The 23152-nt window shown below is 42.9% G+C and overlaps 1 protein-coding gene and 1 non-coding gene across 2 annotated transcripts in view; one reads left to right on the forward strand and one right to left on the reverse strand.

Moving 5' to 3' along the window:
• HHIPL2 (HHIP like 2) overlaps positions 1–12901 on the forward strand; it is a gene marked incomplete at its 5' end in the record, with an annotated part of 14817 nt that extends 1916 nt beyond the window's left edge. Inside the window, 9 exon segments of the mRNA XM_041464232.1 lie at positions 2367–2416; positions 2419–2509; positions 2856–3175; positions 5358–5484; positions 5837–5982; positions 7424–7505; positions 10496–10578; positions 11229–11568; positions 12463–12901. Coding sequence (XP_041320166.1) covers positions 2367–2416; positions 2419–2509; positions 2856–3175; positions 5358–5484; positions 5837–5982; positions 7424–7505; positions 10496–10578; positions 11229–11568; positions 12463–12901 — 1678 coding nt within the window.
• Positions 12902–12917: 16 nt separating this feature from the next.
• On the reverse strand, positions 12918–12990 carry TRNAT-UGU. Its single transcript has one exon. It is a non-coding gene; the product is annotated as a tRNA-Thr (tRNA).
• Between the last annotated feature and the right edge of the window lie 10162 nt (positions 12991–23152).

Raw genomic sequence — 23152 nt, forward strand, 5'->3', positions numbered from 1 at the left:
TTTTCCCTTCTCCCTCTCCCTTTTTTTTTTTTTTTTTTTTTTTTTTTTTTTTCTCCAAAAGAAGAGCAGAAGCAGCAGAGGGCCAGTTTTAGGACCCTTCGGTGGCCCTGCTCCTGGTGGGCAGACCAGGGACCCCAGACCTGGCCCACAGAACAGTGGCCCAGGTCGGGGCAGGGAGCTGAAAGCCCCCAAACCCAACACGGGACAGGGCGGTGGCCCCGGCCCAGGGAAATGGGCCAAACGACCCAGAACCAGCCCGTGAGGCGGGCTCTGTGTGCTCACAACCTGGCAGGACCATGCTGCCAGTGTCTTCAGAGCAGAAGTGACCAAATGCTTCCTCCCCCTAGAAGCACCGGTGCACACCGGCAGCTGGGGAAGAGAAGCTTTCTCAGAAATTTTCATCGCAGATCTGGGGGGTTCTTGTCCCCAGAGCAAGCGAGCAATGCTTGCTTTGCACTGTTTCTCTCTCCCCTGCAAGGCAAACGCCACTGCTCCCGCTTTCTGCCCCTCGACACCACCCCCATTCCTTCTGGGCTGGGGACCAGAGGCAGAATTTCCAGGAGCCAACTCGCCCACGCCGCTGCGGCGCACGGGGGAAGGCAGGCACCCCAGACCCGAGGGAGAAGCCCCCGACCACACGCGAAATGACCCGAAAAACACGCTGAGTTTGAAAGCAGGCAGCCGAGCTGCTCCCGCAGTCAGCTGGAGAGCCATGCCCCCTCCACGGAAGGACAGGCTGTCCGCAGGGTCTGATGCAAAGGAAGGAGCTCCAGAAGCCGTCGGGACAGCTGGGGCGGTGCCGGCGGCACGGGCGCTGGGACCGGCTCCTGAGACGGTCCTGCAGGCTCAGCACCATTCTCGGCATGCTCTTGCACTGCAGTCGTGTTGGCAGGGAGCAGCGGGACAGGCGGAGGGGGGGCGACATGGCTGCAGGCTGCATCCTCAGGCGGGCAGACAGCCGCGGAGACACGGCCCCTCTCTGGGACAGGCTCTTGTTCATCGCCGCTGCAGTCAATCGAGTTGCCTGGCAACACGGGCGGATCCACGGGAGGCGGTGCTGCCGCGCTCGGGACACCGGAAGCAGGAGCGAAGCAGGAGCAAGAGCAAAGCAAAGCAGCAAAAAGCAAAGCCAAAAGCAAAAGCCGCACTATGTACTGTCCCGTCTCTCTGTCCCGCCAGCCGTGGGGGAGCAGGCTGATAACAAACCAAAACAAACCTTGCTCTTCAGAGCCAGTCATGAAGGCACAGTACATAACATCCCGCACCAACAGAACACACGATTGAGGATACAAGTATCATAACCTCACCCTAGGACAGGGTACATTTATATCATAATACAGGGTTCACGCGACACGGGGACACATCCAATTGGTTAACAAAGCACTGTGCATAAAACAAAGAGTATTTCTTAACATATCTTGGTCACGTAGCTTAGCTTGGCATCATTATCAGAACATCTTGCTGCTGATATTCTTCTCACATCCTCAGACCATCCTTTTTTCCTTGGGTACAGCTGGGAAACTTTCCCAAGGGCAGTATTCTCTTCTGCTAGCAGGCATGTACACAGAGTGTCAGCAAGCATGCCTCTAAATTCACAGAATGTTTTTTGTTTGCCTACAGGGTGGTGCACATAGGCTACAATGTCTGCCCAAAATGCTCTCTAACAGTGACCTCATTGCAGCCTTCCAGTACCTGAAGGGAGCCTACAAGAAAGATGGACAGAGACCATTTACAAGAGCATGTAGTGACAGGACAAGGGGGAAAGGTTTAGAATAGATATTATGAAGAGGGTGTTGAGGCACTGGCGCAGGTTGCCCATAGGAGTTGCGGATGCCCCCTCCCTGAAAGTGTTCAAGGCCAGGATAGATGAAGCTCTGAGAAATGTGGTCTAGTGGAATTTGTACCCTGCCCATGGCAGGGGGTTGGAACTTGATGATTTTTAAGGTCTTCTCCAACTCAAGCCCGTCTATGATCCTATGATTCTTTCCACTGGCAGAACCTGTACATTCCCAGTCATTCTGGTTCAGGTGTGTGACTGGCCTCCTATGAAATTACCAGAATCGGGTTGGCTCAAGATCACACAGAAAACCAAAATGGATTGAAAACACTCAAGAATAAGGTTGTCTTCTTTCTCTATCTTGTACTCTTGTCTTCTAAAGAGCAGTAACAGCCTTTAATCTATTATGGAATTAACATCTACCCTATGAGGTTTGTACTGTAGAAGAGGATGTTTCACTACAGTACTGTACACTTATTTATCAGTCATAATAATAGGTGCCCTGTGTGCACCTGCTAAGATAAAAGCTTAAGCTAGTTCTTACTTTTTTTTAATTTTTTTTTTTATTATTTTTTTAGATCTTTTTAAGGATTCTCCTGGAGCTTGAGGAACCAGCTGCAAATCACGATGATGGGCAGCTGCTTTTGGTATGGATGGCTATATGTATATATTCACAAGGGATGGAGGGAAAGCTGGAGACCCTTTTGGAAAATTTGGGAATGCTCAGAACAAGTAAGTAGGAGGGCAGGTGAAAGCTTTGAGCTTGTTCACTGAGGTACAAGGTTTGGAAAGGAGAAAATGTGGAAGAATAGAGTAAGAGTGCTTCCGGAAAATGCTCGTGCATCTGCAAGTCTGTCCAAAGCAGTATTTCAAAAATGAAAATTTGACATGTTTAAAGTCAAGTTGTTTAGAGAAAAGAGAGTTTTCTGGCTTAAGTGGGTTACAAGACATACCAGCCTCTGGTTTATTTCTTTTAGGCAGATAACTTTTCCTTTGAAAATGGGCAAGGAGAAGAAGGGAATTTTTGTGTTTTCAGATGGCTATCATGCTGTGGTTTCTTTTTCTGCCTTCTCTTTAGGAGCACTTTGTTGGGGAAAGTGTTGAGGAGTGATGTGGATGGAAGAAGCCCTGATGGAAAGCATTACTGCATCCCTCCTGATAATGCATTTGTGTCTGATCCCAAAACCTGCCTGGAGGTTTATTCCTATGGGGTCAGGAATATGTGGTGCTGTGCAGTGGACAGAGGGGACCCTGTCACAAAAAAAGGAAGAGGGAGGATATTCTGTGGGGATGTCAGGTAGAACAGGTTTGAGGAAATTGACCTAATTGTTAAAGGTGGGAACTATGGCTGGAGAGCAAAGGAGGGGCTTGAATGCTATGACATCTTGTATTTGCAGGGTTCCTAGATGAATGAAGGAATGATGAATCTGACTCCATGTTCTTAGAAGACTAATTTATTATTTTATTATATTATATTATATTATATGAAAGAATACTAAACTAAAATTATACTAAACTATACTAAAGAATACAGAAAGGATACAGACAGAAGGCTAAAAGAATACTAATGAAAAACTCGTGACTCTCTCCAGAGCCTTGACACAGCTGGCCGTAATTGGCCAATAAGTAAAAACAATTCACATGCAATGAAACAATCACCTGTTGGTAAACAATATCCAAACCACATTCCAAAGCAGCAAAAACACAGCAGAAGCAAGTCAGATAATTATTGTTTTCATTTTTCTCTGAGGCTTCTCAGCTTCCAAGGAGAGAAATCCTGGTGAAGGGATTTTTCCAGAAAATATGATGGTGACAACACCACAAAGGTTTGCCACAACCCCTCCATGGATAAGGAAAAACTTTATTGTAGAAGATTACTATATGTGTATATTTGGTGGACTATAGCACTGTTTTTCCAGTGAAGCTAAATAATCCAGTATTATATATTAAATGAAATTTGTCTGCTTTTTAAGATCAGAAATCCCTTCTCCCCAGCCCTGCTGTGTTGCTGTGGAATGATGTTCGGCTTATCCAGGGACATACCATATCCTGCCACACACTGTACCGGACAAGGTGTTTAAAATTCAAAGCCTATGTCTTTTGTGGACAATTTTCCCAGTAAAGCCAGGAGGACAATGGATTTGATTTAAGTAAAAAGTGATACTGTGTTTTCTCCAGAAGCTCTGAGCCATGACTGTGGCTAAGGACAGAGGACAAGACTGATGCTGAGACCCTGAAACAAACCCTATGGCAGATGTAGTGTGTCCCAGCCAGCAAAGTGCTGCAGCAGAATTCCCAAAAGCTGTGCTCTGTGTCTGACTGTGGGTGTGATGGACAAAATTCACTTGCTGCCTTTGAAAAACAGAAATTGGTGGTGTTTGCAAAGCTCTTGGCAAAAGCATGGTAGAAGAACTGAGTATTATTATAAAGTTCCTTCAGCTGTTGGGTGAAGACACCTGGTCTCAAGGTCATGCAGATGTTCCTGGAACATTTGGATGAGCAGACAAGCGTGGAGTATGTATTACTGACATTAATGCAGGGAAAAAAGTGAGGACAAGAATAAAATTCTGTGGAATCTGGTAATTCAATATAAGAAAGGGCTGAATTCAATTTTAACATTGCCAGAGGCAGAGTTTTTATTTCACAAGTCTCATGACATAAAATGGTGAGAGTACACTCATTTATGCTCTGTGTTGTGTCAGTGAACCCATGAAGCTGTTGAGCTCACTTGCGGTTTTGATCTTTTTCCCTTCTCTAAAAATACTGGAATTGGTAAAGATGACCCCTTGCAGTATTGCATTTTATTTAAATGGTATGCTCTGTCTCACCCCTCTGAAATGTATGGTATATTCTAAGCCTGTGGTCCTGCCCTGAACCATCATGTATCTATAATCCCATTGGCCCAAGTCTGATTCCGCGCCCACTTCAATCTCCCTCTTAAACTGTGCCAGCGTAATCAGTCACCCTCTTAGCCTTTCCCCACTCTTTGCCCTTCTCCCCCCGCCCTTGCCCCTTCCCTCCCCTAGGCACCCTCTCCTTCCCCCTCCCTCTTCTCCCTTTCTCCCTCAGTAACCATGCTGTTCCCGGGGATGGGACCCTCAATAAACTCTCATCAATCAGCACCCTCAGAAGCCGTGTGGGGTCTCCTTGCCTGCCTGCTGCTGCCAGACAACTCACAGCCTAGGGGGCCCTCCAGGGACAGCCCGGGGTACCCCCCACTTCAAAATTAACCACAACAATCCCTGCTAAAGTCATTGGTACAGTCACATATAAGTAAGATAACACTTGCTGTAGGCTGATGCCTTCCTGCATTGCTTCTTGGTGTAGAGAATCTTGTTTTTTTTCTTATGGAAGCTCATCATGACTAAGCCTTGATAAGCAACTACACAGAGATGTCCGTAAAGCCCCTGGGTTACTTCTGTCCCAGAGTAAACTGCTGAATTACCACTGAAATTTCACTAACGTTAAACTGTATTGGTCCTTCTAGTAATTTTTGTACCTGTCAGTGTCATTGAGCAACTGCTTTTTGATGCTCTCTGAAAGTAAACTTTCTTACTTTGTATTTCTGTGTGTTTGACAGATGACATTCTGCCAATATTTACATATGGCCACAGTGTGGGCAAGTCAGTTACTGGAGGCTTTGTCCACAGGGGATGTGAATCACCCAACTTGAATGGCCTTTATATTTTTGGTGATTTCATGAGCGGGTGAGTCTGTTTCCTCTGCAGCTCCTATTCTGTACCCACATTCTCCATGTCTGGGCAAATAAGTATATTGGAGCATCCCAAAACCTTTTGGGCTGGAGTAGATGAGAAACTTGGATATAGAGTAAGTTCTGTGTTTGACTATTACAACAACATTTTTGCTGGAATCTAAACTTCCTCCATTTTAGAATCCTTAGTATAAGTTTGCTTTTGTTCAGGTCTGTTTCTCCAAAATCCAGCCAACAATCACAGTCTTCACTGACTGCTTTTTTTTTTGTTTCAGTAATGCATGATTTTGACAGGAACTAATTTTGATGATGGAGACATAAAACACAGGGTTTTATTTTTCGTGTAGTCGACTTATGGCTTTACAGGAAGGTGAGAAGACAAATAAGTGGAAGAAGCAGGATATCTGCATTGGCAGCACAACAGCTTGTGCTTTCCCTGGAATGATCAATTCCTAGAGCAAATTCATCATCTCGTTTGCTGAGGATGAAGCAGGTAGGTATCATGCTGGCCACACCTTCAATGGAAGCCATACAGTCTGTTCTCTACTGTAGGGAAAATGTGGAATATTCTGTGACTCCTGAGGGGTGCCTATAGAGCAGGCAGTGCAGAGAGGTTTGTGGCTGGCTCAGCATGGCAGGTGGGTCAGGGAGGTCTCCTGCCCTGTGAAGCTGTTGAAGATCAGGTTGATGGAGGGCTCAGGAAACTGAACCTTATGTGAAACTTTCCTTTTGTTGTTGGTCTTTTGTACTCTTTCACTAATCAAAAGACCATATCAATGCAGTTCACTTTTTCATTATACCATCTCACCCTCACTTCAGTTCTTAGAGCTTCTCTGAAATTCTCCTGCTTCCTTAGTATAAATTCCGCGGTCTTATTCACAACAATCCACAATTCACACTGTGGATCATAGACAAGGACTTTATTTGGGGATCAGGAAAGCCACTCATTTAAAAGTTTAGTGTAAAGGCCTCAGCACATGGGACACTACTAAGGTCCCAAGGACCAGATCTCTCACCAAGGTGGAAGTACCAATGAACACTGTTTGCTTTTCTACAGCCTCCTGACAGAGCTATGTAATACAAAAAGAAGCTGCAAGTTTTTGGAAAGCACAGGTGCATTTTAGCACTTGACCATTCAACAGAAAACAGATTTGCTTGCCAAGAAAAGATCCTAGATTGTCTGCTTAGCATATTCTGTCAGAGCTGCATGGAGATGCAGGCTTTGCTGTGAAATGTGTACAGTTTTTAATTGTTCTAACATGTGGAGTGAGTGAATGTGAAATGTCTCTTCTTCTGGTGGCCTTTTAGAAACCAACATGATACTATGTAGTTTGAAAGACAACAACAGCTTTGTCTCTTGCAAGATACTCTAATCTCCCTTTCCCCTGGATATTGTTCTAGTGAGTGCTGAAGGGAAGGCACAAGGAGCATTTGTCTTCCACAGTTACCAGACAGAAATGAGAATCTTCTGTCTCCCACAGATTCAGCCAGTGCTGAATTTTTTCCTTTATGGTATGATTATGAAATGGAAAATATATTTCTTGTGTGGTCTTTCCCTCTATTTGTAGTTTCTGGCTGCTTCTTTGGTACAAACAAGTTTTAAGAAATATATATATTTGTACAGAGGAAGGCAACCTTTTGAGAGCCACAGAGGTGAGGTAATGAAGGTGCTGCTTGAAAGAGTGCTGCTGATGTGTGTGGAACCCTGTTGCAGCCAGGAGGTCATTTGGTGTTTCTGGGAGCCCACTGGCACAGGGCAGGGTGAGAACAAAGCCATTTCTTGGACATAAGGCATGGCTGAGGGGGTAACGGGAAGAGTTTCCTTTTCTGACTGCATGAATTACTGAAAAACCAGGAAAGTGGGAAATGGAGAACTGGGATCCAGCTTGGGCACTTGAATCTATGACCAGTTTTCTTTTTTCACTTCCATTTAGGTGAACTGTATTTTATGTCTAGTTATTATCTCCGTGCCTATACACCATGTGGATTTCTCTACAGGCTCATTGATCCTGCAAGGTTTGTATTTAAAGATGAATTTCCATGCCAGATTCTTCTATAATCACCACTCTCCAGCTATCACAGTAAAAGAATGCCAAGTACTACTGATACAGTATCACTGACATCTACATCCAATTCTTGGGTTTTGTTTACACACTGCACCTCTGGTGCAACTTTAATCAGTTTGAGTGAATTTGTTCCTCATTCTTCATATCTGTGCACAGAGAAATAAGAAATCGAGTTCAAATTCCTTGAAGATCTGGGAGAGTTAAGGATTAAAAGAAAGTTTCCTTGGTTGCATATCTGAATTACAGCAAAGCAATGTCTTAAAAAGGACAGTCCATACCCTTTAGGTTCATTATCTTAAATAATAGATAATATAAATAATAAATAAATTTTATTTATTTATTATTTATATTAATATAAAGAATATTAATATAAATAAATAAATAGTACTCCACAGTTAATATAAATAATAAATAAATAGTATGTTAATATAAATAAGAAATTATTTATTTATAAATAATATGAATAATTATATTTATATAATTATTTATATAATATAAATATTATTATAAATAATTATATTTATATTATATAAATATAATATAAATATTATTATTTATAATAATATAAACTAATATTTATATTAATATAAATATTAATTTATATTAATAAATTACGTTAATAATAACGTTAATATAAATAATACATAAATAGTACTCCACAGTTTTCTTCACGAAGATGAGAGAAACCTGGTGGTTCATGCATTGCTCAAATAATAACTGGAGCCTGAACCTGAGTTTTTCCAAGCAAAATGTTTTTCCCCATCAAGCAGTTATCCCTACTAAAGTCTGTTTTTGCAAGAATAAGCACACTTAGGTTTTTTTTTTTTTTTTTGCCTCCCTAGCTTTCCCATTTTGCTAAAAAACATTAAATGAGTTTCAAATCACTCTGTAAAGTAGATAGAGTACAAATGTGTTTGTGCTTTTGCAGAGACCTTGGACATTCACAAACTGAAGAAAACAAGCAATGTTTTCTTGAGAAGTTAGATTCAAAGCTAGGTAGTTAAGTCAAACTATGTACCAAGGTGATGGGATTAGAACTTGAATATTTTACTGCTCGAGGAGATTTCTGCCTTTAACAGCTTATCATTTGCCAGAAAGTGCATTAACTGTGAGGGACCAAAATGTAACATTTTCAACTAAAATATATATATATATGTGTGTGTGTGTGTGTGTGTGTGTGTGATCTTGCATAAACATCAAGAGCTTGAGCAGAATCTATTTATCACAACAAATATATCTTTGCTGTCTGTATGCCACTCCTTAATGTGCCATGAAGACCCCGTGGTTTTGAAGCTTTGTGTCCGTCACTGCTAGAACAGGACCAGGCATATTACTGCACGGGTGACCCCCGATGAAGGGGAGAGAAAATGATGCATCTGACTCCATCATCAGAAGGCTAAAGAATTACTTTATTATTCTATACTATATACATTGCATCTAAAGTGAATCTGCCTTGCACTCACCCTTGCTCACAGCTTCACAGAACTGCACTCATCTTGATTCTCTCTTGTGACTGTCTGGTGACTGCAGACAGTCTCGGCACAGACGCGAGATAAGAATTATGTTTTTCCTCCTTCTCTGCTTGTCTCACAGCTTCTCTCTGTTCAGAGGGCATGTGAATACCACACAGGCACTTACTCCCCTGGCTCTTAAAATGTCTTCCTGCACTTTCCAGTTCCCCTTCTTTGCCTTAGCCCGGATGGGGCTGTGTCAGCTCTGCCCTCGTCTGTTTGCACTTTGCAAGCATGCCCAGGCTGTGCAGAGCTACTCGGAGCCTGAACAGGGTCTGGAGCACAGTCCTGACACATCCAGCTCCTGGAGTGACTCTGGTCTCCTCATGAACCTTTCTCCTTTGATTTTACTGCTGTTTATAGGATTTTTCCTGGGGGTAGCTGGGTTCTCTGCTGGGCACAGTCCCAGGCAGTGAATCCAGCATTCCCTAAATCCTAACCACGTGGCAGGAAGTGTGCTGGCATGGACAGCAATCCACACAAACTACTTCCAAAACATTGCCAGGGCCACTGTCATGTGCCTGATGGCAACTCAGATTTCCCGAGGAACCTGCCAGGAAAGCTAATGGTAGCAGTGCCGTTTATCCCAAGTTCGGCTTGCCTCTGGAGCAGTACTCTTGGAGACAGCAGGGTGGCACCAAATTCCTTTTGTGCTGAGCAGAGAGAAAACGAGTTAGAATGTAATTTTAAAATCAGAGAGATGAAGAGAAAAAAACCCCACAACCCACCAGAAATCCCCACAAGCAATACCTGCAACCCTGCTTTAGTAACCTTTTTCAAAAAATTGAAATGGTGTGGAGGAAGTGCTTGGCTCTTGCCTCTGTCTGAAGGAGAATGCTAATCACAAGAAAATATTATGCCTTAGGTCATGCTTTGCTTTGCTTGGTGCTGTCAAGCACGCCAAATTGGAAGAGCCTGCTCTTATTTGTCCTACAGCACTTCCCTTGGTAGGTAACAGAGAATACAGGTGTGTTGTGGTTCTTTGTACCTCTCTTCCTGTCACTTAATGTGCAACATTACCTCAGGGAAAATGTGTTCAGTTGGTTTTTGTTTTGGTGCTTTTATACTGTGGGAAGTTGTCAGGGGACAGAGGATAGGAACACAGACACATTTCTTTGCAGTTGTGGCTCCCTCCCTCTGTGCCTGTTGCTCTCCTTTGTCACCCCTCTTGCTGCAGGACTGTTGTATCCAAAGAAAATCCCAGTGAAGGTCACATTCACCAGCTGCTGTTGGGACAGGGATTTTATGGCTTGCCAGCTCTGTGTCAGCCTCTTGAATTCCACCTGTGCTGTACTCCAGGTGCCTGAAGTGCTTTCATGCCTCTTCCACCAGAGGCAAATGAGAACAGGGAATTGGTGTGTGCCTACAGAATAAATAAACTTCCCTAACAATCTCTCAGATGCCTGCATCTGCCTTTCTGTTTTCCAAGGAGAGCTCCAGCAGGGAAGTGCAAATACATGCCTGTTCCACTGAAAACAAAAAGCAAGCGAATACCATTTCTTCCATGAGCAAGTAAGTTGTTGGGCTTTGATTTTAATGAGAAGCAAAACATAAACTTACAGGCATGTGATTGAAACCTTCAGGAGTGTTTACAACTACAGTACTGAGCAGGAGAAATCCTGAAATTTGGTTATCTCATTTAATGTGATAATCAGACACAACTTCTGCTGTCTACCTGATGCTGTGCCTTTGCTTAACCCCAGTCCCTGATTTTTTTTTCTCCTAAGTTTTCAATCTTCCTTTTTCCAAGCAGCCTTCTGTCTTAAAGTCCCATGCAGCTGGGGCAGGAGTTACATCTTGAGTAGAAACCAGTGTTTATCAAGATGATATTATTTTTTCTGGGATTTCCAGGTATTAGTGTGTTATGAACAATTCATATTGTTAAGTCTACTAGAGAAGTGTGCAAGGTTCTATCACATTCTGTCTGGAAGTAATTTTCCTTAAATACAAATTCATAATTTCTAAAATCAGTCATTTTATTTCCAGGAAAAACAAGGGTCTTTTGATGGAAGAAGAGAGGTTTATAGTATGCATTTCTTCTTTCATAATTTCAGCTGTTTTTCTTGACTATAGGTCTAATAAGTGTTTCACTCAGTCATATCTCTGAATTAGCCTTTTGCCTTAAAGCAAAAAGGCTGAACCATGTTAATTACTTTCCTCAGAGACTATCCTTGAGCTTCTAAACGAATCTTCAACAACCATGCCTCCAAAAAAATCTTCTACCTTCACTGCAGCCACCCCAAGAGTTTCTTCTAAGAAAGCAAAAAAGACCCCATCCACCAAAATAAAAGCTTCAACAGCAAAACCAGCTCCATCTGGTAAAAAGGGACAGAAAGTCAAAGCTGAGGCGAAACCCCACAAGGGAAAGAAGACTGGACACAACTCCAGAACTGCACCAGCACCACCTTTGCCAAAAAAGAAGAGTTCCCACCTAGCCAGAATCAAGTAGGTTCTTCCAAAGAAGGCAGCACTAGCTAAGGGAAAGGTGGAGAAGGAAAACAGGTTTTGAAGTTCAATGATGTCCCAGAAAAAGCAAGTAGCCTATAAAATGGTGAAACAAAAGTGTTGAATAGTGACCAAATAAAAGAGATTTTGGCTGACTTGTTATGGAGTGCTCCCAAGTGTGCCCCTATTAATGGCAGTGTTAGCAGTCTTTACATATGTTCTATTAAATATATTAAACTTTAACAGCTTCCAGATCCTGCTGTGATGTCCTTTTCTGACATAAGTGGTTATGATAGCCTGTGGTGGGCATTCTGGTAAGATTTGGCTGTGTATGACTGTCTAATAAATCTGACTCTAAATTTCAGGGCTTTAATTTTCTATTGAAGAATATGGAATAGACATGTCAATTACCCCACCTTTATTTTTTTTCTTTCTTTTTGTCCTTTAGCTGAAATGCAGGAAAAGGTGTGTTTCAAGAGTAGTAGTCTTTCTGACAATGAAATTAGATTTTATTTTTTGAAGGTGCTCAGAGGGCTGGAGCACTTCTCCCATGAGAGAATTGGGGTTGTTCAGCCTGGAAAAGAGAAGGCTCCAGGGAAATGTTATAGCAGCCTTGTGGTCCCTGAAGGAGGCCCACAAGAAAGCTGGAGATGGACTTTTTACAAGGGCAGGTAGTGATAGGACAAGGGGGAAAGGGTTCAAACTGACAGAGGGTAGATTTAGATTAAATATTAGGAAGAAAATATTCACTGTGAGGGCAGTGAGGCACTGGCAAAGGTTACCCAGAGAAGTTGTGGATGTCCCATCCCTGAAAGTGTTCAAAGCCAGGTTGGATGGTGCTCTGAGCAACCTGGCCTAGTGGAAGGTGTCCCTGCCCATGGCATGGGCTTGGAATGTGATGATCTTTAAAGTCCCTTCCAGCCTAAGTTATTCTATGAATATTTTTTCAAGGTACGGCTCACCTGCAGCTTTCATAGGGTCCAGTAAGGGCTGGAAATGTCCAGCAACTCTGAAACACCAACACAATCAAAGCACTAGAAGCCAAGCAAATGCCCCAAGACCGCGCGTTAGAGCCGAGCCATGGGCTGGAGCCATCCTGCGACTCCAGATCCCACGCGGTGGAAGCGGCTCCTTAACAATCCCGGTGTTCAGATCCAGGGAAATGATTGATTTGGGAAGTGGAGCCGGGATCGCCCTTGCGCTCCTGCCCACGGAGGCAGCCGAGCCCATGTCGTCAGCTTGTAGCTCCGACACTTCCTTCGTCTCCCACCGCCGCCCTCTGCAGGCGCCGTGCCGGGATGCAAAAGGCGACCATCGCGGCCCGCTCTTTCCGGAATCCCCCAGCTCGGTCAGGGGAGAGACAACATTAAAAAAGAAAGAAAAAAACTAAGCACGGAAAATTACAAAGGCCCCAGCGAGGATCGAACTCGCGACCCCTGGTTTACAAGACCAGTGCTCTAACCACTGAGCTATGGAGCCACGTATTAAGTTTGGCCCTTCCTATAGTTCATGTCTCTGTACGGGACAGCTTCCCCGGCGGTGCCGCCTCCGGGCCACCTCTGCAGCGTTACCCGAAGATGACGGGGAGCCCTTCCCGTGTTGATGAGGGGGCGGGCGCACCTGCCGCGGACTGAGGGTGGACGTGCCTTGGAGAGGGGAGTTTCGGTGGCACAGGGGAGAATTGCTCCCAGGAGTGCTCCCGCTTCTCCCGGGCATCCCCCACGCTGAGAGGGAGGGAGCAGCCGCTGCCTGAGTCAAGGTTTTTGGGAGGTGAGACTGCACGCCTGGTTTTGTGCGGAGTGGGGAGACAGTCACTTTAAGCAGATGATAGCTCCGTGTTGTAATTCTTCTCAGCTTTTGTGAAATCACTGTTGCACAAAAACTGGTTTAACTCTTGAAGATAAACCACACGTCTCGTTTGACTGGGGTATGAACCTGACAGCAAGACAGGAAGTGTGAAGCCTTCATTTTTTTTGATTTTTACTATCGAAGTTTGAAGGCATTTGAGGATTTTTCTCTTTTTCTTTGCATAAAAGAACCAGTCTGTCACATACTCCATGTGACAGCTTAGGTGAAGGTGAGAAGGTGAGCTGTGCAACGGAAGTGGAGACTATAAATAAGACTGTGGAGTTATAAATCCAGCAGCTCTGCTGTACACCAGTCACGTTCTAGAAAAGCAGACATGATTTGCTGGGTGCAAGCCTCAAGCTGTGACCGAAAGTACAGCTCCTTGAAATGAGAATAGACAGAAAAAACTTCATTAAGGAGCTAAAGACCTTTAATCCATCCCACACTCCACAAATCATGAACTAGGTCAATTTCCTCTTTTTTTTTTTTTTTTTTTTTTTTCCTTGAGTTTTATTTCACCTTCTCTTTAGAAATGGATATGACCTCTGTGGGCAAACTAGATCAGTTCTGGTGAACCCTGTCTTGTTGTTTATGTAAAGCACTAAAATTACTTTGAAATATCTGCTTTTGACCTCTAATGTGGCAGCTGATAAATTAATGAAGTTTCACATTTCCTTGGATGCTTTTTTCCCCCTTTCCTTTGAAGATAGTGACTCTTCAGAGGGAATACAGCTCTTTCAAAGAGGGCTAAAATGTCTGTAGTGAGTGTTCTGCTAATGCCTCAGGGAACTGGAGTATAAACATAGATTGTTTTATAACCTTCAAGTAGGCAGAAGCAGAAATGTCTTACCCTTCTCATGCTACCTTCATCATCTTAACACAGCTGAGCAGCAGGGTAAGATGTATTCTGAGAACAGAACAGCGTTGAAATAAGTTTTCTGTGATAACATGGCTACCTGCCACTACTGAGCTTTTAAACTTAGGTGCAGATCTGAAACTGTTGTGATTGCCCTTCTTCCAGATGCCTTTTGCTGCCTGCTGAGAGCTCCCTACAAGGTGGGCTGCACTTCAAGGGCTGTGTCAGAGAGTGTTTCTTAGTCAGCCTGGGTGGGATTCAGGAGGTGTGGTGGTGGTATTACGCTATCAGTAAGCCCCTTGGCTTGTCTTTGTAATGAAAATGAGGAAATTAGACAATTCTGGGATGTAATTCATCTCACCTGAAGGTAAACCTCTACAATTCTGTTCCCGGGTCACATCTCACAGTAACCATTTTGGGGAATACACCTCTCATGGGGGCACTGGCACTGTGCCAGTGTCAATCCATGACACCCCTGCACCAAAATTCTAAAATCTATATTTCACCCCGTAAATACACCATTCAAACCCTAAGGTCTCTCATTTCCTCATATATAGATGACTCATCTCTAGAAGGATCAAAGTCAAGCCACCACACACTTTTGGCAACATTCCAAGGCCTCCGAGCCCCCCAAGGGTTCTCTCGGTGACTCTGGACATCCGGAGTGATGTGTTGAGTTCCCACACAAAAGTCATCCGAGTCATGGTCTAGAGGTACCTGTTCCTCAGCTGGCTGTGAAGAGAGTCAATGCAGCCTTCACAGGAACTTCCCCAGCCTCCTCATTATAAATGGTAATTTAGTGGAAATACCACAGCAGGTTATTTCTTCCTATTTGTAAAATCTCGTTTTAGCTCCTGTTTTGTATCCAGTGTTTCAAAGTGGATCATTCCTGTGGAATATGAAAAGCAATTATTTTTCTAAGGATTGATTGGGTCAAAACTGCAGAACTACATCTAAAGAAGACTCTATGATTCTTTCTGCAGCTAGACCCACACGTATGTGAGAATTAAGCATTTAAGCAATAAAATGCTTCTAGTCTGCTGTTCATGACTGTTGAAAGCCACTAGGTGGAACCTAAGGACTGCATCAAAAGATTGGGGAAATAATTTTAACAGACTTCAAATGCTGAAAAGCGTGAATTTTTACCGTGCAGGTTTTTAAGAAGGATCTGTAGGATGACTAATCTTTAAAGGTGTGCCAGACATCTAAAGATGGACATTTATATATGCTCTTTAAAATTTCTTCTCTAGGCCCAGACCGAGCACCAAGCTAGAAAATAGGGTGGTTAGTGTAAGAAAAGATCTTGCTCAGTGTGGAGCAAGGCTGTTATTAAAAATGGATTTATTTATTCCTGATTAGCGTCCTGATTGTCCCTAACAGCCCCACTGGACAAGTCAGTGTTTCACCCTGTGTAAATCTGGTGTCAGCCCACAGGTGTCACCTGTGCTGCTGTGAGTTTTTGCCCGTCTCATTAAGCACAGTGAGCTAATCCCAAGCACATTACATGATCTTACTGCCATATCTTGCATTCAGGGGAAACTAAAGGAATGACTCTTCAGACAGCTGGTCCAAGGAAATTCATGCAAATCCTTGGAAATTCTCTTACACTGCTGTATTCCCTTTTCCAAACTCCTTTGTGTGGATTGCCACCCAGTTCCCTGCTGTGTTCAGTTTCTGGTGTTTCACAGGGTTTGGTTCTTTGCTGCACAAAGCAGCTTTGGGCTGCAGTAGTATAAAATAAATAGCAGCCAGTGTTTCCTCTGCAGACCTGGTGTGCCTCCTGACAGGTTTCAGGCTTGCCCACCTTTGTCCTCCACACATCTGACTCTGTCCTGAGGGAAGGTTTGTGCACCTAGGATAATCTCAGCAGAGGTACAGATCAGCAAAACTGTCATGCTTGCCTTTCCTTGTTAACCTCCGGGAGAAAGGAATTGCAGCATAGCTTCAGTCTTCATGTAAAATGGGACATTCTGTGGGTTTTAATTGTTTGACAGGTTCAGCACTGTTGGTTTTCTTTCTTAAAGAAACTGTAGTAATCTAAAGGTGTCTGAGTTTAATAAAATTCATTTTAGTTGGCAAGTGCTGGTGGATTACTTTATCTTGTGCAAATACAAGGGTTTTTTTTGAATAAAATATTATCAAAATCAGGGAAACACTTCCTGCTAATTTTGCGTGGCTTTTGGAGGCAGTCCATGGGGTATTTTAGGCATGTAATAATCTCAACATTTTGTTGAAGCCTGCCTTGTTTTCTGAATGTGAACCTTTCCAAGTCCTGTTTGACTGAGATGTGCCTCAGGAAGTGTCATGTGGTTTTGCAGTTTTGACCCAATCAAGCCTTAGAAAAATCATTGCTTTTCACATTATACAGGAATGATCCACTTGTATTTGAAACATTGGATACAAATAATGAGTTAGAATGAGATTGTAAAAACAGAAGAAATAACTTGCTGTGGTATTTCCACTAACAATTACGATGTATGACAGAGGCTGGGGAAGTTGCTGTGGAGGCTCTTTCCAGGTTTTAGACTGTGCATTGCTTGCACCCCTACTTCAAAGTAGCATGAGAGATCCTGGTGTGCACCCTGCCTTTTCCCTGAAACTCTGCTTTCCATGGGAAAGAAGTTCAAACATGCAACAGATGCGATGTCCTTTCAAAAGTAGTTTGGCAGGCTTGATACTCTTTTTTTGGACAAACATCCATTACTACCTAAAAAAAAAAATCTTCTCTTTTAACTGTATTTTTGTGTGGCTTTGAAGAGAGAAAGGGATTGATGTTTCTGTGCAAATTCAGTTTGTTTTGTTCCTCAAAAAGGTGACAGAGCACACAAGAGAAATGTAAAGACAATCAGAATCCCCTCATCTCTATTTGCACGTAATGGGTGTCCATTCATGGGGTTCATGTTGTGGTGTCCATTGCTGGTATTTGAGCATCAGTAGTTTTCTGTGGAGAGGCATCACTATTCCCAGGTCTTATTCCAGGGTAGTAGTTTTGTCTCTGCCTCATTGTGCTCTCCAGTTGTGTTTTTTCTTAATGCAAGGGATCCAAGCAGAAGAGATGTTGTCTTCGAATGCTTTATGATTTGATCTTCCTGGAACTAGAAAGGAGTAATTGAATTTTCTTTGCTTCAGGGTTATTTCTCTGATCCAGACCAGATTTGAAGCTATTTATTATAACAACTTCACACACCATATCCAGTAGCACTTAGCTGCCACACTGCACCCAGTGGTGGAGATGACAAAGCATCTATTACAGGCAAAAGAGTGTGGAAAGTTTGATAGGAAGCAGCTTTTCATCAAATAAGATAAAATAAAAATATAAACAACTCAAAAGTAGTGAAAGAGCAAAGTATATTTTATTATAGTTTTAGAAAAAGAAAATTCTTGTATTTGAAATAGAAAGATGCATAGTTTTTAGATTTAATGGGGAAGAAAAAAGCAGAAAATAGCTGTCCCAGACCTGTCCATGTGCTGGTCAGTCTGTCACTACATGTGTATTTATGTCTGAATATTACATGTATGTACACATGTAAACATGTGCTGTTGAGCAGACTGTAAACAGTGTTCTCCCCCTCTGGAGATCACAGCCTGAAGGTCTCTGCTCAATTGTTGGTTTCCAAAAAGTGCAGGAATGTAAGGACCATGCCTGAGGCTTTAAATCCTCTTAGGTTTGTTTAAAGTCACCTGGAAGATTTGAAGGTTACTTGGGAGAGGGGTCGGCAACAAGGGTGGTTACACGAACCCCCTTTCCAGAGAAAACCAGGCTAAAAATGTACTGATCACATTTTCCAAGGAAGATTTTAAATTCTTTTGGAAACAGATGATTCAGGGATGCGTAAGGCAGAGGAACCAGGAGATCCAGTATCCTCATCCTTACTCCAGTATGGATTCTTCTACTTAAATCTGTGCCCTCCCTCACAGCCTCCCAAAGGGATGGTAGGATGTTTGTTGATAGCACAAATGCTAAGTCCTATTATCATCAGTGTAAAAACAGACTCGGGATATTTCAAGTGGGCTGTAATGGAATAAAAATGTAGTAATGGGATGTCTCAAAATTAAACTTTTTGGGATGGTTTCTCCCAAGGAGCTGTAAAGCTATAGGTACTGAATTCCTTTTGCAGCTGAGTGGGCAGTAGGGAACTGGGAATGTGTCCCAGCACAGTCAGCACTGTTGTGGATGGGAAGCTGTTGTCTCAGCCATGGCCTGTTTGCAAGGGTTTGGATATTTGGCTCCACTGAGGATGCAGCCACCCAGGCAAGACACAAAGGTGAGGGTCTGCTCTGGGCTTCAGTTACTGGGAAAGGCCAAAGAAGAGACCTGTCACAACTATTAGGCACCATCCTCAAGTGCTCACATTCCCTTTCCTGTGAAACACATCTGAGTCCCAAAGGCAGACAGTCCCTACACTAATCAAGGAAGAAATCAGGTTTTTTTTCTGAAGCTCTGCTAAGGTAGATGGAGGAAAGATGCTTGTATAGTAAATATTACATAAACTGTGAAAAGCTAGTTGTTGCTTAAGTGCTGGACATGATAACTAGAGCTGGGTGATTTGTGACCCCTGGAAAAAGCAAATGAGCTGAAAATGTGATTTTGTTCCCAGCTCTGTTCCTGATTTTACCATATGTTTGCTGCTAGAGACAGCAGTTTGTGGGTTAGTGTTGGGAAGGGTGAAAGTTTGACGGGAAAGTCTCACAGATATGTATGCTTGACAGAAAGATTTTTGAATGTAGAAGCTGAAGAAGGAATAGAGATGGAAGCAAGTTTTTATATAGAAGAAAAGAATTGCTGAGCCAGTCTTACTGGATAACCAAGGAGAAAAAGGGTAGATTAGTTAGAAGGGGGGTTTTATGACTTAGAGCAAAGGATAAACCCACCTCAAACAAGAAGATGTTTTTACCAAGCAGAAAGATAGCACAGGCAAAAAAGTCAGCAAATGTTGCAAGTAGAAAAAAGGTCTCAGAATTTTCCACTGCAGGAAAACTGAAAAACAACTTCTAGCTTAAACTGTAATGTACTAACTTTTAGTGATTGGAGAACAGTAACATGAATATGGTAATTATGGTAGTTATGATAGGCTATAGATAAAAGTTAAGGTATAGATTGGTTCTACTGTATTAAGATGCTCAGCAAAGTATATAATGCATTTGTAACCTAAACTAAGGGTCTCCAGGCCTGCCTGCAGATGCAGCTGTCAGCTGTAGGCAGGCTCTGTCACCCACAGCCCTGGACTGCTGTAACCTCTTGGATGTAATAAACTGCATTTTGGAAGAGCTGCCTGGAGTCCCGCATCTCTCATTATGGCTCTTACAGGTTAGAGTCACACAAGTGTCTGTGTGTTATTCTCCTGTGCAGTCAGTTCAGAATATCCTGTCCTCTCAGGATCTCCTCTGGTCTGGTCTGGTTGGGAAGAACCTGAGGTGTGCCTCTGTTAAAAGTCTCTTTTCCCCAACCCAGCAGCCAAAGACGGAGTCGAGAAGTCTTCGGTTCACGTTCTCAAGGTTGTTTATTATTTCTTTATCTAAAACATTTTCTATCTGGCCTGTCAAGGTCTGTTCTGCAGGTCAGTTTGAGGCACACACTCCGCCTCTCGGGCTGGTGCTATCTTTTATAAAAACTATGTATACTATGTTTACAGTTATGTTCCAATACCTATCATCTATGTTAGACAGTGACTTTCTACTCTAAACCAGTCTGTGAATGCCAGCATCATCCTGAACATGGATGCTAGGGAGAAGAAAGAAGAAGGACAGGGCATGCCCAAATCCCTCCATCTTGGAACCCCTGGCCCCCATGTACAGAATTCCAAACCCCCCTGTAGCATGCTCCAAAATTTTTCCCTTTACCCTGTGACAACTCTGTTATGCTGCTTAAACTTTTGTGACTTGTAATTCTTCATATAGAAATGAGAAATCTTGGGGTTTGAATAGTGTATTTACAGGGTGAAACATAGCTTTTAGAATTTTGGTGCAAGATGGAGGATTCAGGGCGTGGTCCCAAGTTCTTCTTTCTTCTTCATGTCTTCCATTTTCTGTGATGATGTTGGCACTTTTGGATTGGTTCATGGTAAAAATGCACTTGTTAATAAGGGTGAAAAGTATTGGGAATAAAATGTAAATATGTTAGACGTAATTTTTACTATAAAAGACACAGCCACCCCGTGGGCGGAGGAGAGTGCACTTGGCTGCCTTGTTGAACAGACCTTGGCTGGGCAGACAGAAAATATTGTAGATAAGAATTAATAAACAAGATCGAAGACCAAAAACTCAAGAGTCCAGACTCATCCTTTGAAGCGCGGCCTGCCCAGAACCACCTTTCCCATATCGGGGCAGAGACAAATAACAGCGAACCCTGATACACCCTGAGATGGGCAGCTGGAGAAATTACTGGAGACCAGGTTTTTAATCCCCCTGGTAGGGGTGGACACCAAATGGGAATGGGAATTTATAGCTTCCCTTCTCTGTTTTTAGGGTTAAGCTGGATGGACTTACAGGCCCTGTCTCCATACAGGCTTGTCAATGGTTCTGTGGACAAGATTTGTTGCTCAGTAGCTCTGCCCTTCTCTCCCAGGAGAACACATTCATCTTCCTGCTTACTGGGCTGGACCAACATGTGCCACAGAACAAACTGAATAGAAAAAATGTGATTCTGCTCCCAGCCTTATTCTAGTAATTGGTAGAAGCCCCTCCTCCCAAGGTTGCTATTGTGAAGCTTTTCTGAGCACAGTTTAGAAAGAATTTGGAGGCCAGCTTTTGAGTGATCAGCTCCTCTTTGATACTATTTCCAGTAGCTTCCCATTGAGCGTGGAAAATTTCTCCTCCTTGAGTTTTGGGCAGTACTACTCTTTCAAAGTATGCTTTGACTGACAAAGTATTGTCAGGTTTTTAAAGTGATAACTGAGTGTTTCCAAGTCCCTTCTTTTCTTCTGAAGGACCAAATTGTCTGCATACCCTTGAGCATCCTTTCTTCTAAGTAACCTTGGACCCACAGTTCAGCTTTGTGATTGGGTTTGTGTGTCTTTTGCCGTTTTCCCTGGTTTTGATTGGTTTGGAAATCCTGAGGGTACAGCCTTTCTGAGGGTAGTGTCTGTTTTCTTTGGCTTTCCCAAATTTAACACATGACGCAGTGCTGAATGATAAGGGAATGACTAAAAATATTTTGAATCTTGAGGATTTGGATTAAGCTTTGTGTAAAGCAGTTGGTTTGAGGTGTGTCTCTGCTGAATTAGCTCACTATATAGTAGGGTATGGTTGTGTTCGAGGGTCCCAGGATGAGGGAAGAGATGAGAATCTTGAGAATGATTTTATATTGCTATACTAAAACTATACTAAAAGGAATAGAGAGAAAGTATGTATCAGAAAGCTAGAAAGGACAGGAATGCAATGATAAAATCTTGTGACTGCTCACGGCCTTGACACAGGTGGCTGTGATTGGTCATCAAGTGAAAACAATCCACATAGACCAACTGAAGCTGCACCTGTTGCATTCCACAGCAGCAGATAGTTGTTGTTTACATTTCTTTCCTGAGGCTCCTCAGCTTCTCAGGAGAAAATCCTGGAAAAAGGATTTTTCAGAAAATATCATGGCCACAGTAGGACACTTCTGTCTATCACTGAGGTCCCAGTGCAGGCTCAGGCAGGTGATCCCACATCCTTCAGTGCAGGCATCCAGTCTTCACTCTAATGGCTTTGACAAATCCCCTCAAGCAGAATTGTCAAGCTGACTCCATGATCTAAGGTGTCCAAAAGCGTTAAAAGCTCCACTGGGAATCTCAGAGGGGACTGATGTGATTACATCACATCTGCATGGGGGGATAAACTGTTCTTGAGTGTAATTCATAAACTGGAATGATGGACTGCTGTAATCAAAGTCCAAGGGAGCCTCTCTGTAGAGCATCAATATCAGCAGCTGCTCTTCATACATGACAGGTCTGTTTCAAAGCTTATACATGCCTGATAATCCTTCCCCTAACTAAACTTTAATTGCAGGATGCCTCAACCTGCCAGAGGATAAAGAAAGGAGCTTAAGCATCTTAATTCACTTAGGTGACTGATCCATTAATGCTCCTAGAGTTAGGCTTGTCCTGATCTACTTTGCCATTATGTGAGTGTCCTATGTACAGAGGACCCAGCTCCGATGACCTTTCTACTGATGCAACTTTAGGCAAAAACTTACTGAGAATTGCACTTACCTTTTGCTTAATTGTGGCTTTTCTTTTGGTGGAAGCAATTCCAGCAGTAGGATAAATCATGCCAGTGGTGGATTGCTGCTTTTCTGTATAAAAAACCACCAAACAAACCAAAAAACAACTAATTAATTTTGCATTTAGTTTTACAGTTAAAGCAGAGGTGCTTCAAGGTTGAAGCCACTAGTACCCATTAATATGCTCCAGGAGATTGTGCCTGGGAAATTTCTCTTTCAGACAGTTCTGGAAAATAGAAATGTTCGTATCTTCAAGTAAACAAAAAGTCATCCATTCCCATTTATGGTCAATTATTAAGTACCTTTGAAAGATAAACACTAAAAAAAGACATGTCTTTAAAGACTAACTCAGCTATTGTAGTTTTATAGAACAAGTGAATGAAACTTGTTTGGATTCTTCTCAGAATGAATACACACATTTTTAGAGTCCTCAGGAGAACAGAAAAAGAAGCAGCAGTAATGCAGAAGCACTGGTTTAATCTCCAGTCCAGCAGCTACTTCTACACTAGTGTAGAGAGCTTGTGGTCAGTCTTAAACCATTCTTATGGCTCGCTTAATTATGTTTAACATTTGGAGTCCTTGGACATGTCTATGAAACAAGAATTGAGAGACCCACATAACATTTAGTGCTCAAAGTTGAGAAGGAAAGGCAAAGAAGTGTGGGTTTGCGGGTACCCAGCCCCTTAGACATATCCTTGGACTGAGAGTTCTTTGCAAAAAACAATTCTTGGTATATATTG

Source organism: Pyrgilauda ruficollis, unplaced genomic scaffold, assembly GCF_017590135.1.
Source record: "Pyrgilauda ruficollis isolate IOZ18807 unplaced genomic scaffold, ASM1759013v1 scaffold175, whole genome shotgun sequence".
NCBI classification, from domain to species: Eukaryota; Metazoa; Chordata; class Aves; order Passeriformes; family Passeridae; genus Pyrgilauda; species Pyrgilauda ruficollis.